Source organism: Pleuronectes platessa, chromosome 16 (genome assembly GCF_947347685.1).
Source record: "Pleuronectes platessa chromosome 16, fPlePla1.1, whole genome shotgun sequence".
Classification (NCBI taxonomy): domain Eukaryota; kingdom Metazoa; phylum Chordata; class Actinopteri; order Pleuronectiformes; family Pleuronectidae; genus Pleuronectes; species Pleuronectes platessa.
In genome coordinates this window covers 20683748-20698370 of record NC_070641.1, presented here as the reverse complement: position 1 = coordinate 20698370, position 14623 = coordinate 20683748, and the positions used below count along the sequence as shown (strand labels likewise).

At 43.2% G+C, this 14623-nt stretch overlaps 3 protein-coding genes across 6 annotated transcripts in view; 1 reads left to right on the top strand and 2 right to left on the bottom strand.

The window, feature by feature from the left end:
- Positions 1–537: 537 nt before the first annotated feature.
- dctn5 (dynactin 5) lies at positions 538–3925 on the bottom strand. Its single transcript, XM_053443062.1, has 6 exons — positions 3722–3925; positions 3467–3535; positions 3078–3196; positions 2559–2670; positions 1654–1756; positions 538–1569 (listed from the first exon to the last, which is right to left on the bottom strand). Exons 1-6 carry the CDS (start codon positions 3767–3769, stop codon positions 1472–1474), a joined length of 549 nt encoding a protein of 182 aa, XP_053299037.1. The 5' UTR covers positions 3770–3925; the 3' UTR covers positions 538–1471.
- A 702-nt stretch (positions 3926–4627) lies between these two features.
- Positions 4628–6835, top strand: ndufab1b (NADH:ubiquinone oxidoreductase subunit AB1b). Its single transcript, XM_053443048.1, has 5 exons — positions 4628–4798; positions 5688–5807; positions 5911–5998; positions 6335–6451; positions 6540–6835. Exons 1-4 carry the CDS (start codon positions 4628–4630, stop codon positions 6424–6426), a joined length of 471 nt encoding a protein of 156 aa, XP_053299023.1. The 3' UTR covers positions 6427–6451; positions 6540–6835.
- A 2126-nt stretch (positions 6836–8961) lies between these two features.
- LOC128459057 (trinucleotide repeat-containing gene 6A protein) overlaps positions 8962–14623 on the bottom strand; it is a 46360-nt gene continuing 40698 nt past the window's right edge. For all 4 annotated transcript variants that reach the window (XM_053444160.1, XM_053444159.1, XM_053444161.1 and 1 more), the window contains one exon: positions 8962–14481. In XM_053444160.1, the coding sequence (XP_053300135.1) occupies positions 14133–14481 (349 nt within the window). In that variant the 3' untranslated portion in view covers positions 8962–14132. The remainder of the gene's footprint in view (positions 14482–14623) is intronic.

Sequence of the window (14623 nt, the reverse complement as noted above, 5' to 3'; positions counted from 1 at the left end):
TTTTCTGACTTGGTGGAAGGATGTGGTCTGGATCAGGAAAGAACCGGTTAAATGAACCTGTTAAATTTTGATTCAGATACGTATCAGGGAACAGATCCAGGATTATTTATTTATTTCACTTTAATTAACATTATTGGATATTTTTCTACATTTTCAGGATGAACAAGGGAATAATTTGAGGATATGGATTCAAATCAGGCTTATTAATGTGACATATCTATGAGGCTGTGCAGCTTGTTGCAGCTTGATTGAATTGAAGGGGAACTCCTGGGCCATGGTGGAGGTATGAGCTCTCCTGAGTGACATTCAAGTTACTTTTTAAATCTTTATCTCTGCCTTAAACAGTATTTTCCACTTTACCAATCACCAATTTACAATATCCAGAATAATGTGATAGTCATAAGTCTGGTGTGTTTCAACAGTTGCATGCTCGAGCACATAAACATTGTGAACCCACTCATGAAAACATTGCCAGGAGTCAATACCCCACATATCAAAAGAAGAAAATCTAAAGAACCGAGTCAGACTCACAAAGGGCAGATTTTTAAAGCATTTCTATTTATTTATATGCTTCACTATTTGAGATGTCGGCTCTGGCTGTGGTAAGGCTCACAGGAAGTGACAGAGGCAAAGCACACAGGAGCCAGACTTCAACCGCAACACTTGATATTTTGAAGTTGAATCATACATTGAAGTAAAATCTCACGTCATATTAAAGAATGACCAATTACGAGGGAGGTGAGAGCAAATAAACATGTTCTTCAACATTAAAAATAAAATGACAGTGACTTAAACAGTGTACTTCTGATCTGTGGATATGAATAATGCACCTGTACAGTCGACCTCCTTAAACAGTGGCTGCTGCTGCTGCTTTGGTCCATGGATGTTTTACAGTATCTTACAAGCTGTGTTCCCACATCCTTCAAACACCTCCACCCTTCACCTTCTATTCCATCCAGCTCCTCCACATCTTCACCCACTGACGCTGACAAAGAGCGACAACATCCCACACAAGGGCGTCTCTCTTTCTCTGGGTTTCTGTGAGCAAACCAACCTGGAGAAATATCATAAATAACCAAAAAATAACTTGTGAAGAGCAAAGCATTCATAGGAAACGAAAAATATACTGAGGAGTGTTTATCTCAGACAAGCTGGGGAGGTAAACATGAGCGTGATGTTTGCAGTGTGATAACAACCCATTGTCTTTCCAAATTTAACAGACTTGTCAATCTGGAGCTGCAAACACACAAACCGCCTCCTGCAGCTTTACCATATTCCTTTAATTACGAGCTTTCCACACACATCATATATCTAAACAAGACCAATTGTTTTTCCTTCATCGGAAAAGCTCGAGACCTCCGAGGAGATGACGAACAGAAGGTGAGCACTCAAAGTCCATTTCAGTCTGACAGTCAGGACCCAGCCCTGACGGGAAGGGACTGGACCCCGCTGAGGGTTTCCAGTGTGGGTCTCAGATCTGACTGAGAGGCAGGAACTTCTGGTAGTAGCTCTTGGTGACGTCTATCATCAGGTCCTGTGTGCACTCTGGGAGCTCTCCTGAAAAAAGACCTGAGAGAGACACAGATTAGAACAGGTGAAGACCCACAGGAGGTGGACGGGGACTTGTGTATGCTGGCTTCATGTTTTGCTGACCTGGGCATCCGGAGAAGACGGTGAAAGGCGGCACCACGGTCTCAGGAGGAAGCACGGTGTTGTCTAGGATCTTGCAGCAGTCCTTCAGCACACAGCGGCGGCCCTGAACGCAACACACACAGTGGACAAAAGCAAGTGAACAAACATCTACTGACTCTATGTGTCATTTGTGCAGTGGAACATAACCAGTGGAGCTGGTGGTTCAGAACAATGTAGAGCAGCAGTAAAAAATGAAACTGAGCTGATTTGAAGGTTTGTGCTTAAAGAAACACAAAGTTTGAATTTCGATATGTGCAACATTGAAGAAAAATCTGTATGTAGCAAGAAATAGTTTTTAGGATTACAAGATGTTATGACGTTGATAAGAATCACTCTTATGATCTATACAGCACGTTTCAATGTAAAGTGCTTAAATTAACTTGTTTAAGACAGACACTCATCCTTAACATTTGAGTGTTGACACCCTTTGACATCTCTAATGAGCCCTTTTCCCATTTCTTCTTTCTATACATCCTGCTATCAACCAGTAAAATGAAAACAACTAATCAGACATTTAAAACATGTGTTAATGGACAATTCATAGAGTTCTGCATCTGTTTAAACACTTAAACATTCAGCTCTTCCTCATATTAGCAATTAGAATGAATCTGTTACTGCTGGAGTCAGACTGCTAGTCAGCTACACTAACATTCAAATTTTAATGCTATGTGTTTCCCTTCATATTCCAACAGAGCTCTGTGTCTGCTCACTGAAGCTCGTCAGCAGTTTCTTGTGGCTCCGGTTCATCTGAACATGACTAACATGTGACTGTTTCACCAGAGGCAAGAGACACTGGTGCAGATTGTGTCTCTCTACACACTCTCCCCTTTCTGTCCTGGTTGTATTTCTGTTTCTGTCCCACTCACTATGACACAGTTCTTGCCGATGTGGACATAGGAACCGATCTGCGCTGCGTTGACCACGCAGTCCTCCTCGATGAAGACGTGGTCTCCAATGTGCAGCGGGAAGAACGCCACTCTGAAGGGAGACACAGAGAAGGGACAGAGTTTGAGCAATCAGGAGTTAAACACACAATATCTAAACAAACAGCTCACTGGTGGTATGCAACATAGTTCCCTGTCGTGTACCAGACACATTGCAACTACTGAGATTTCGTAGTTGTATTTTTAAGTCTCTTCTGAGTCTTAAAAGTTTCTGCAGAACATTAAACTACATTTGCACCCGTTGCCAGATTTGGATCGGCTTCTATATCCAGATTAATAATAACAACACATGCTTGGTGAGTACTTCATATCACAGAGCCCTAGTTCGAATACTGCAACCAAGCGATATCACTAATGCACACGTGATGATTGAGGTTTGAATCACACAGACAATAAAACAACATGTTGGTAGTATTTGCTGTTAGGAAGCAGGAGCTTTACCCTTTGCTGAACTTTTTGAACGGCGGTCGAATCACACTCCGGCTCTTCACCACGCAGTGTCTGCCCACCCGGACGTTAGCCAGGTCTCCTCTGATGATGCAGTCGTTCATGACAATGGTCTGGAGGACACACGGACACACACACACACACACACAAACAAACAGACACACAAGAATATCATATTTACATCCAAATAACTTATAATCCAGCAATATTCGACTGACCAAATCTAAAACACCTATGTCTCTTATCTGATTTCACTCACTGCCTTTACTTTACATGTATTGTTGTGTGTTTACATGCTGTGTTGCAAAGTGTCATTTATAGTAAATAAGATGTATTATCACTATAAACCAATGGCAGCCATGTTCACTGTATTGGTCGCTTACTTTCCCATTGAGGACGATGTTTTGACTCCCGCACAGAACAGACTGTCTGCTCACTTTGTTCCCGGAAGCCTGAAACACAAACACAAACATCGGTTAACACGTGTATTGATATTTGTGTGTTTTTTCTTTATTTCCTGTCTCATCTGAGCACAATGAACGTTCCAGTGAGTCCAACAACACGCCCTGTGCAGCCGCAGCTAGCCACACAGCTAGCGGCTAGCAGGCTAACACACAGCGGGGACCGGGCGTGTTTACCGTCTCGATGTATTCCGCTTTGTTGTACAGTAGCTCGGACAACTCCATGGCTCCGAGTCGGGAGGAACACACGAGCCAGCGACGATTAATCGATTAGAACAAAATCCTCTAACGCATCGATGTGTTCGGGATCTTTTCTGTGAGACGTCAACTGACTGCGATGGATGCGTCCCCCTCCAGACCCGAGGAGCCGACTGCAGAGTCGTCGATGAATACACTCAAACTATAATAAACTACATTTGTTATTTTTATTCTGAGGATGTTCATATTTAAATTATTGAACTATTCTGATGCTTTAGGATATGTAGCTTCTAAAAACACATTGTATACACTTGTTTTCATGTGATGTGTTTTTACTGTTTATTTGTATTACCTTTTATTTTGCTTGTTCATTTATTTTTATTTCCGTATTACTGCTTTTATGTGTTTACGTTTTCACGTGACATTTGTATTCATTTAATGTAAACACTACCTTATTTCAGATTACGTAAACGTAGTGGTCTGGCCTCCTGCATCGTAATAACGTTGTTATTTGTCTTATATCTGCTTGTGTTGCTTTGCTGTCAAATAACTTTGTAAACTATATTTTTTAAAAGGGGCTAAATAAACTAAATGTAGTACTATTATCATTAATCCGTAGAATTATTCTGCGTTCGATTGGTTTCTCCAGTTATTTAGCACGTTCGTGTTTTACTTTTTTGTTAATTAAAAACAAAATCAGTTTCTTTATTTAGAATACATATATTTGCAGTACATGATTTAACGCGTAAAGAAAGTTAAGTAAGAAAATTAAAAAACACGCAAGGAGGATACACACCTCGTTCTGTGCGCATGCGCGTTGCGGAGCCCTTGACTCGGCTTCTTCCTCGCGTTGCACGCCGGGAGCTCCAGTCACCTCTCTCCGTCATGGCGGCCCGTGTCCTGACGCAGTGTCTCCGCTCGCTCTCCCGGCCCTCGCTGCGGCTCTGCTCCGGCAGCCCGGCGGTCCGAGCCGCTGTCGGCCCCGCGGCGGCCCTTCACCGACCCGTCTCCTTCGCCGCCAGCAGCCGGAGGACGCGGTGGCTCGGCCAGAGCCCGGTGAGTCCCCGGTAACCCTGAGCCGTCGGTGGGCCTAGCGCGCAACGCTGTGACCTACCGACGCCTTTCAAATGTGCCCTGCTCACCTTGTCTGTCCCGGCCCCGCGGCGGCGGGGGGTCGGTCCGTTCTGACTCCAGTGATCATCCACCGGGAGGTCGTTTAATCTACCGACCGGGAAACGCGTCGTTGTTCTGCACACACATTGGCCATGTTTTGTTGTTGGCTAACGAGCTAGCTAGCGAAGCTGGATTGAGTTCACTGACACATGTGTTGTTTAATTTGTGTCTGCTGCATTTTAAAATCGTTCCGGATACAGACACACAACCGTCACACAACAGCCACACATTCGCATGTAGACAGTGTGTGGTTCATTCTGCTCAGCTACGTGAAGCATGTAGCTCAGATTGTTAAACCCTGTAATCCTGAGGTTGTTGTGTTGTGTTAAGTATTTAATGTCATTGGGGGAAATGGTGATTTGTAGTTGTTGTGTGTGAGTCAACGGAAGTCAGGCAAATAGTTCAAGGAAAACACCATCTCAGCCAAAGAGTTAAAAACTACAGACACACAACAGACACACACACTCCTCTGCGATCAGATCCCTTCATTATGGAATTCACAGCTTCTTTTAAATTTCCTTCTAAAAAAAATCTTTTAGCTTTTACAGATGGTTGACATTGGCTTTTTATTATTAACCTTGACAAATCCTATTTATTAGATTGTTGTGTTTTCTCTGCGCCCGTTGGATAATTTTTGTATTATTCAAGTTCTTTGTAACGTTGTTAAGAAAATATCTTTATAATTAACGTGTATTATTATGAGCTGAGCTTCTTCAAACCCTCGGAGCACTTTAGTGTTGGCTCTGTTTCTGACTTTCTCTCCTCCCCCCAGGTCTCCTCAGTGGGCGTCCTGTGCCGACAGTATGGCGACCTGCCCCCCCTCACCTTAGAGACCATCAAAGGCCGCGTCATGTACGTGCTGAAGCTCTACGACAAGATCAACCCAGAGAGGGTGAGTGGGTCCCGCTGACCCTTTGACCTCTAACAGGGATGGAAGGTTGAGTGTCACTATTGTTGTGTTTGTGTGACTTATGTGTTGATTTTCTGCTCCTCAGCTGGTGACCTCCTCCCACTTCATGAAAGACCTGGGTCTGGACAGCTTGGACCAGGTGGAGATCATCATGGCCATGGAGGACGAGTTCGGTGAGTGTCTTTGACTTTGACTCGTCTGTGCAGCAGCTGCTCGCTCAGGAATCTCTAAGTGGAATTCTACAAATTGACGGTTTACATTTGTGACTGCAGAAGATTCAGGTTTTAATCGGCAATGATGGAAACATGACATCAGGGTGAACGTGCTAATTTGATAATACAGCGAAGAGTTTATCACATCTTTAGCCGGTTTAACTGGACTCTGAGCAGCCGGGAGTCCATTTTATTTTGGGGTGTGGTGCCTTCAAGCGCAGCTCTAAACATTAGAAATAAGAGCTGGTGTTTGTTGGGTCTTTTCCTCACAGTGTGTGTTTCTTCTTCTTTTCTCAGGCTTTGAAATCCCAGATGCAGAAGCAGAGAAGTTGATGACTCCTGAGGAGATTGTCCAGTACATCGCAGACAAGAAGGATGTTTATGAATAACCTGTTCCTATTGGTCACTACAGAGGTTCGTCTCTGGCTTCTTACAACACACACACTCCCTCCCTCTGCCCCCCCCCTCCTTCTCTGACGGTTTACATTTCTTTCTCTTCCAGAGAAGTTGACCCCAACATGATCCACGCAGGAAGTTCTTGTGAAGCAGACGGACGCCACAACATTTCCCACTTCCTCCCTCGTCCGCTCTTCTGTCTGTTGCAGGCATCGTCAGCTGCTGTGTCTCGTGTTTAACTGTATTTAATGAACATGTGCTTTAGGAGAGAAAACAAAAAATAACACAAGGTTATCAGTTTGGATGGTATCTGTTTTTTGCTCGTTCAGTTCCACCCTGTGGTTCCAATGTATAATTTCTCATGAATAGATCAATAAAGACACATGAGGTGTACGTTCGTGATGTGGCTCTGATGTGTGAAATCTATTGTGCTGAAACACCAGTGATCAACTCCAGGGGGCAAAGGAACTTACTACTTGCAAAGTAGGAATCAGAATTTTATCAAGATGAAGAGAGTAACATGTTGGTAATAAAAAGGCACGTACAAGTGAACTTTCCCAACAAACATTAAAATGAGCAGAAGAAGCGAATACATTTATTTTTGTCCATAATTAACTGCTGCAAATACATCACCTTTCATGATAGACAGCTCAATCGCAATCTGCCAATGGACAATTAAATGGATGATTGTGGACTGGAAATAATGTGTACAATCTTTTAAGTGTCTGCAGAAGAACTGTAGATGTGTAGTTTGAAGGAAGAGGCAATTATGGGTAAAGTAGGATGCAGTGTCTTTACGGACAGACCTTATTTAGGCCTTTACTGCTTTCATTTGGATAATTTTTTTGCTGTCTTATATATGGTTATAGCCAAAGCGTTGTTTGCCCCCTGGTGTATCTGTCATAAACCCTGTCCATCTTAGTGGATGGGATAAGTACACATTAACCATATCTCTAAAAGATGGTTTCTTTCTATCATTTATGAAAGGTCAAATATTCTTTTTTTCTGGCAAGTTTGGTTCTAATTAGTTATTTGATGCTATAAAAACAAGATGAGATGACATCTTTGACAGCTGAGAGCCTCACGATTGGTCGAGAATGCAAATTGATAGGAAATAGATACCACTGTTCATAACCAAGATTTTTCCCTCACTCCTGGATAGTGGGAGGACCTCATTCCATTTTTATTTACAGTCTATGCTAAAAACAAAAGCTGGAAGTGTTACTGGCAGAGGAAACGTTAGGTTACCTTCACAGATCCGAGCTTCTCAAACAGTTTCACCAACAACTAGATGAGGAGAAGTGAAGAGTCCAGGACGTGAGCACAGTCATTGTTAGTCTTTTATTGAGGGTTGTACCCAAGTTATACAGCTTTGTATGCTGGCTGCAGGAGCCAGGGGGTTACAAACAGTAATCAGTATACGAGTACAGCCAACAGAAGACCTACTACCTACTACTCTACACCTTAGTACAGATTCTCTTAAGAGCACTAAAATCCAGAAAAATAAGGAGAAAAAAAAAAAAATACATAACAAACCAAGCAACAAAAAGGAGAATAAAGAGTAAATGAAACCAAATAGACAGACAGCATCAGAGGAGACATTCATTATTAGAGCACACTGGAGTTGGTTTTCTATACCTTGTAATATCAGGCGTCTTCATTTTTGTCAATTCTTATACCCATACAAATAAAGATTGTCCTTCAAAAAGTGCAGTTTCCCCCCGAAAGTTTAAGATAAAATTCTTTGATGACCAGAGGAAGACGTTTGAAAAATAAAAAGGTACTTCCTGTGTTGTTTGTACGAGAGGAAGACTTTCGCCCTCTCACTGATTATAGACACTGTACGTTTATATTTCTCATATATTATATAGTTTCAACAGTCTCCCGAAAAAGCAATGTGCATAATAGGTTTACAGGTGAATCCAACTACACACTGTGGATTGATAGAATCTCTATAAAAAACATTGTAGTTGTGTAAAATTTGCAGTTCCCACGGAGCGCCGCCGCCCCCTCAGCCTATCGAGGGGGCAGGGGGGGGGCGAGCTGTGGGAATAAAGACATGGACTTTGCAAATGTGAACCTGTCCTCCTCTCCTGCTACAACTGGCCCGGCGGTTGCTAGGTAATAAAGGTTTTTTTTTTCAGCTTTATTATTATTAGTACGATTCAATGATGGCACAACATGTTTTTGAGGAATATTATTGGGAATCCCATCTCAGCTGTTTAGTTTTTAAAAAGGTTTTTCTGGTTTTTATTCAAAGAAAGCAACAACAAAAAAAAACAACCCAAGGTGGACATGGAAGCCTGGGTTCAACACTCCACTGCATAGTCTCTCTGAACAACACCCCCCCACCCGCTGTACTGTACCCACCCGCTGTACTGTACCCACCCGCCCTCCCACATATCACCCCCGCCCACCCGCCCACATCTTTGTGCTGGTTAGACTAAAGCTTTTCAGGGTTTGTTTGTGTGTTTTCATACTAAATGTAAAATGACAAACAACAGCAGATTCTCACAGTTTTTTTTCTCTTTTGTTTTTTTTGTGTTTTTTTTTGTGTGTTACAAAAAAACAGCCTTCGCGCTTTTGTTCGACAGTAGGAGCCGTTGGGTGTGTGTTGTGATGTAATGTAGCATTTGCTCACAGGATAGTTAAGTCAAGAGAAAAACAAAAGTCACATTATTTTTCTTAAATATTAAAAAGTAGTAGAGTATCACCAGCCAGCTTCCCTCCTCTTTCCTCTATCCTAGCTTCCTTCCTTCCTTCCCTCCCTCCCTTCACCTGGCCCTGTCGGGAAGCTGCTCGGCAGCCCTGGGGATTGTACATTGCTCGTGGTGGTTTTCACTTACTGAAAAGATTTTCCTCACATCATCCTTTTGCAAATGACATTTTTCTTCAAGCATTTAACATTGTCCAGCTTTTTAAATACACACACACACGCACAAACACACAAAATAACAAAGAAAAACTCATAAAATCCTCGATCCCTTTCCTTCCCTCTCGCCCTCCCTCCTCAATTTGGCATGATTCTGTGTTTGAACACAGCTTCTGTACGAGACTGGGTTTTCGCTCTTCCCACACACGCACACACACGCACACTGAACAGTAGATTGGACGACAGCTACAGAGAAAGATCAAGCTGGGAACCGAAAGGTAACGTCAACATCAATGGGAGGCGGTTTACAGACATTGCTTGTCCCTTCTCTAACAGCAGAGCAGCCTCCTCACAGGAGGTTTCAACTTCTCCCAGATCAGCACTAGGAGACGAGCGCTGCCAAAAATCAGAATGAACGAAGTGTAAAAGAATTCCATCGAGAGTGGAAAGGGAATAAAGACCATTTTAGAGTTCACTCCCCCCCCCGACCTCCTGTCAGTTTTGTTTCCCCTCTCCTGTAGTTAAGCTTAGGAGTCGGAGAGGGAGCGAAGAGGCAAGTGCAACCCGGTGTCCCTGAATCGCCCGGAGGAAGCAGCTGATCCCAGGTCAGCCTGAGTCACCGCGGGCAAACGAGAAGCCTTGTTTCAGTCGGCCTCAGGATGCGAGCATCTCCAGGGCAGCGGCCACCGTCTGTCACAGTGACAACCAGGCACAGTCAGGACAGTAGCAGAATACTTATTCAAATACAACGAGCAGTGGTTGCTTAATTTCACTTTTCCGCACAATGGCTCCATGTTTTGAGGCTGATCGGGGGGGCCGGAGGTCGAGGCCCCGGTCGCCCCTTTGTAATTAAAAACCGTTTGCAGCTACATTCTGGCTCAGCTCAGGCGGCGCGCTCACCGCTCTGACCGGCCCGCCCGGCCAACAGGGAGAGGTAAACCCGGAGAGGGGGACAACACCCCCCCTCACCCTTCTCTCACTCCCTCACCGGGACCAACAAAGCACCATCGTCTCTTTAACAGCAGACACACAACTTAAGAACACTTAGCCACACACACACACACACACAAGTTGTGAGAACACTCCTCTACAGGGACACTGCTCTTACCTGGTGTGAAAATACCCAGGATGCACTGATAACAAATTAGATAAGTGAATTCTCTGAGTTCAATCCGAGCTGCTTTGAGCTTCAGATGTTTCCTGGACCACCGACTCATCTGACGTCCTCTTCAGAAGAGAACAAACACTCGTTCAGTCTCCTATCAGCTGAATCTGTCCTTTAAGATTCACAGAGCCCACAGAGAAACGTTAGAGTCAAGGATTTGGGTGATTAGTCTGGAACATGCTGCTTCCTACAGGCTTGAAGCAACATTCGTCTTTGCAAAAGGTAAAATAATGTTTGTATTCATTTGCATATGGTGCAGTAAAGTGAGGTCCGATCACAGGCACTGTGACACTTGATGCACATGTGGAGACACATTCTGCAGATTGAGTTAGAGGCCAGGGAGTGAGCAGGGCCACAATGCATCCCCAGCTCCCCCCCCCCCCCACCCCAACCCTGACATTAACCATTACAAATAAGTGTCTAACCTTTGCCCAACAACAGTCTGAACCCTCAAACAGCCCTTTGAGGTTGTGAGGACTGACCAAAATGTGCTCACAACGATGGTTTCAAACCTAAAATTTGTCCACACAACCATAGAAAGACATGTACACACTCACAGACACACACTACCCTGTCACAATACACGCACTGATGCACCCTCTCCCTCAGACAGACCTGAAAATTCACACAACAGCGCCACCGTCTGTCCGACCGACCGACCGACCGGCCTCTCCTCCAATCCACCCAAGTGCAAAATCCAAGGCTCCTCAGTTCAATTTGTCAAATTAAGTTAACTCAACACAACAAATGACAAACATGGTTCAGATGTTCCACTTGCTAACAGTCGTTAAACAAGACAAAAACACACAAGATATATTTATATATTCATATATAGTTTAAGCAACAAAAAAAAGAAAAAGATCTGGAATTAAGTAAACTAATCTTTTGTATAATTGAATTATTTGGTAGAGAGCAGTTCAATACTGGCACACACCACTGTCAAGTCTGGCTAATACTCAAGGTTCTGTCTCCCTACGTAAGCTTTGAAGTTGTTAAATATTCACGGCTAAACTTAAAAACACAACTAAAGCCAACATGTTTAGTATCTCTGAAATAAAAACCAATATTGAAGCGGGGAAAACACACACACACACACACACACACACACACACAACAGGCTTAACACAGAATAATTACACGATGAAGATAAAGAAATTAAGGTCCATGGCTTCGCGCTAATGCTGACTTCTCGTGCACGCACTCTGTGAAGCGTTTGTTTTTCCCCGAAAAAATTGTGCATCATAGTTACTAAACAATCACTGGTATAATATGTAATTCTGTTATTCACACGTGTATTTCGATGACAAACACCACTGGTGGATCTACATTCACGCTAAATCGCACACATGACCACGACTCCCGCCCGCGTGCCGACTCCTTCGCCCCCGCGGCGGGAGAACTCACGTCTGCCAGTACACAGCATCCACACACACACATCCAAAACACAAACACACACGCATCCAAACACACACACACGCATCCAAACACACACACACACAAACGATTCATCAGATCAGGAACTTCAGATGAGTACCCCCCCCTCCCAACCCCACACCCATAAGGAAAAAATAAACAAATAAAACAGTTCAACAATACAATCATATTCTATTTGTAAACAGGTAGAAGCCACTTGACTTGTTGTTGCATCTTCGGACACAATTAGGATCAAGGCAATGAAATGTGGACGACTTTTGCACTGTTAAAAATATTATCTTCAACCAAAACAAGAGATTTTTTTTTTTTTGAGATTTTTCTCTTCTTCTTCTTTCCTTTTTTCAAAAACACCATTTGTGGCAATGAGAGCGATTTAAAAAAAAAAAAAAAATCATAATAATAAAAGAAAAAGAAAAGAAGCAAGTAATATTTGTCATTTTTGTTGTACTCGATGAAACATTTAAAACATTTTGAGACACGGAGAAAAAAAAAAGGAAGAAACAAAAAACAAACGCCTCTCAGTAGGCCATGTGAGAGGCTACAGTATGCATAGATACAGATTCGCCTTTCTCTTGGTTTTTAAGTCCGACAAGAAAACATCTTCCACTGACAATCACACACTCACACAGTTACACACTCCCCACTTTTGATTTTTTCTTTTTAACATCAGTGGAGTGGAGGAGTGGCGGAAGAGGAGGAGAGAGGGAGCGTTGAGTTTTCTACAGCTCGCCCTCCACAACCCCCCCCAACATTAGGACCCCCCCCAAAAGACAGCATATTGAAAGCAGTGTGTTGAGCTTCTCCAGCTTAAAGCAGTTATTTGGCAGAGAATTTTTTTTTTTTTACAGACCTATACATCGTTTTCAGTGCTAGAAGTTGGATTTTCCTTTCCTACAAGGAGTAGTAGTTTTTTTTTTTTATTCAACTACAAGGGGGGGAAAACTGGCTTGATTTCCTGAGAACCATTGCTGGTTATTTAGCAGACAGAGAGGAATAGTTCAAATAACCAACGCCATGGCCAAAAACACTGATCCGAATTCCCAGAGTTACAAAGCATCATCTTCATCCTCAGTAAGAGTGTAAATTTTTTCTTGTTTTTCTTATTTTTTTTTAAAGGTTTTTTTTCACGTTTTTTTAAAAATGATTTTTTTATTTTTTTTTGTGTATTTTTTAAATTTTATTTTATTCCATCTTCTCTTTAAAATGAAGAATGAACACACGTCTCGCCTCCTAAGTCTTGTAAACAAGAGGTTGCGGTGTGGCACCTCCAAAACATTGAAAGCCTATTCTGAAAGTGCTGTTCCCCACCCTGCCCACTAGGGGGCTCGCGGGAGGGCTTGCTAGATAGACCCCGCCCCTATATTAAGGTGGGCGGGGTTTGCTAGTCCCAGCTGCGGCTACAGTCCTTTGCACTGCAGAGCTCAACGTTCTTTAGTTTTAAAACAAAATTGGTGCAATACTTTTTTTTTTAATGTCACTTTTACTATCACCAGATAATCCTCCTAAGTCAGCTTTTACTCTTCTTCTACTATCTGTTGATCTTGAACTCCACGACAACGCAGTAAGGTAGGCGTGCCAAGGCAGAGAGGAGCGCACACATACTCATTCACACACGCAGTCACACACACACACAAAGTACTTCCACACACGTGCGTGTGCACAGGTATACACACATACGGTAAGGACCTCAATGAGTAAACAGCTACACTGGAAAAACTGGCTGCTCCCTCTATATTGCAGATTATATATACTGAGAAAAAACCACATTCAGTGCAAAGTTAAAAAAGCTCATACTCCAACATTGTCAGCAAACAAATGCAAAAAAAGAAAAAAAACAAATAAAAAGAATTGGAATTCAAATAAACATGATGAATGAAACAAAAAATATATATATATAATAATGAGCTCGATTGAAGCTTTTTTCGGTCTGAAAGAGCACTACCTGGAAGCAAATATCCATCTGTTCACATTATAGAATTGGCCTGCATGATTCAAGTATTCCGACTGATATGTTTTTGGGCTAAAACAAAGTGGACATATGTGCAGAGAGAGAAACGTAACTTGTATTCCACAGGGAGACCCCGTTTTGTTGAATATCTTGTAAGTGAGAAAGAGTCCAACTAGTGCCTTTGTGTTTTTAACTACTTTTTTTTTTTTTCATTTTCTTCTGCTGATTATTGATAATTCTCTACTGACCCATCCCCCAGCCAGTTTGATTGGCAGGCGGTTCACATGGAGTCCCCACCCCCTGTCAGGTGATCCACCGGGAGGAAGGAGCTGATTGGAGAAGGGCTGCTGATCCTCCCTGCCTCGGTGCCACTGGGGTTCCCCCACAGGCTACTGGAATAGTTGGTGGGCCCGCCCCAGAGGGAGGAGCTGTGTAGTTCGCTGCTGTTCCACTGGTTCGGTTCAGGAGCGCGGCTGGGAAAGGGGTGAGACTCCATTCTGGTCTGAGGGGAGCCGATGGCTTGCCAGCTGGAGGAGGGAGTGGCCAATGACTGCCCTTGTGCAAAGAAACGGTTGATTTCCTCCTCGCTGGCAAACTCAGCCAGAATAGTAGTGTTCCCCAAAACACACCTGCAGAGAGACGCCAGATAAGAGTGTGAGCGTGTGTCTGGAGTTTCAAACCATCCTGTGGCCCATTTCACGATCAGTACGTTAAGGTATATAAGGTTAGGCACATAAATCAAACAAACACACATTGCCTTGTTAAGGTCAA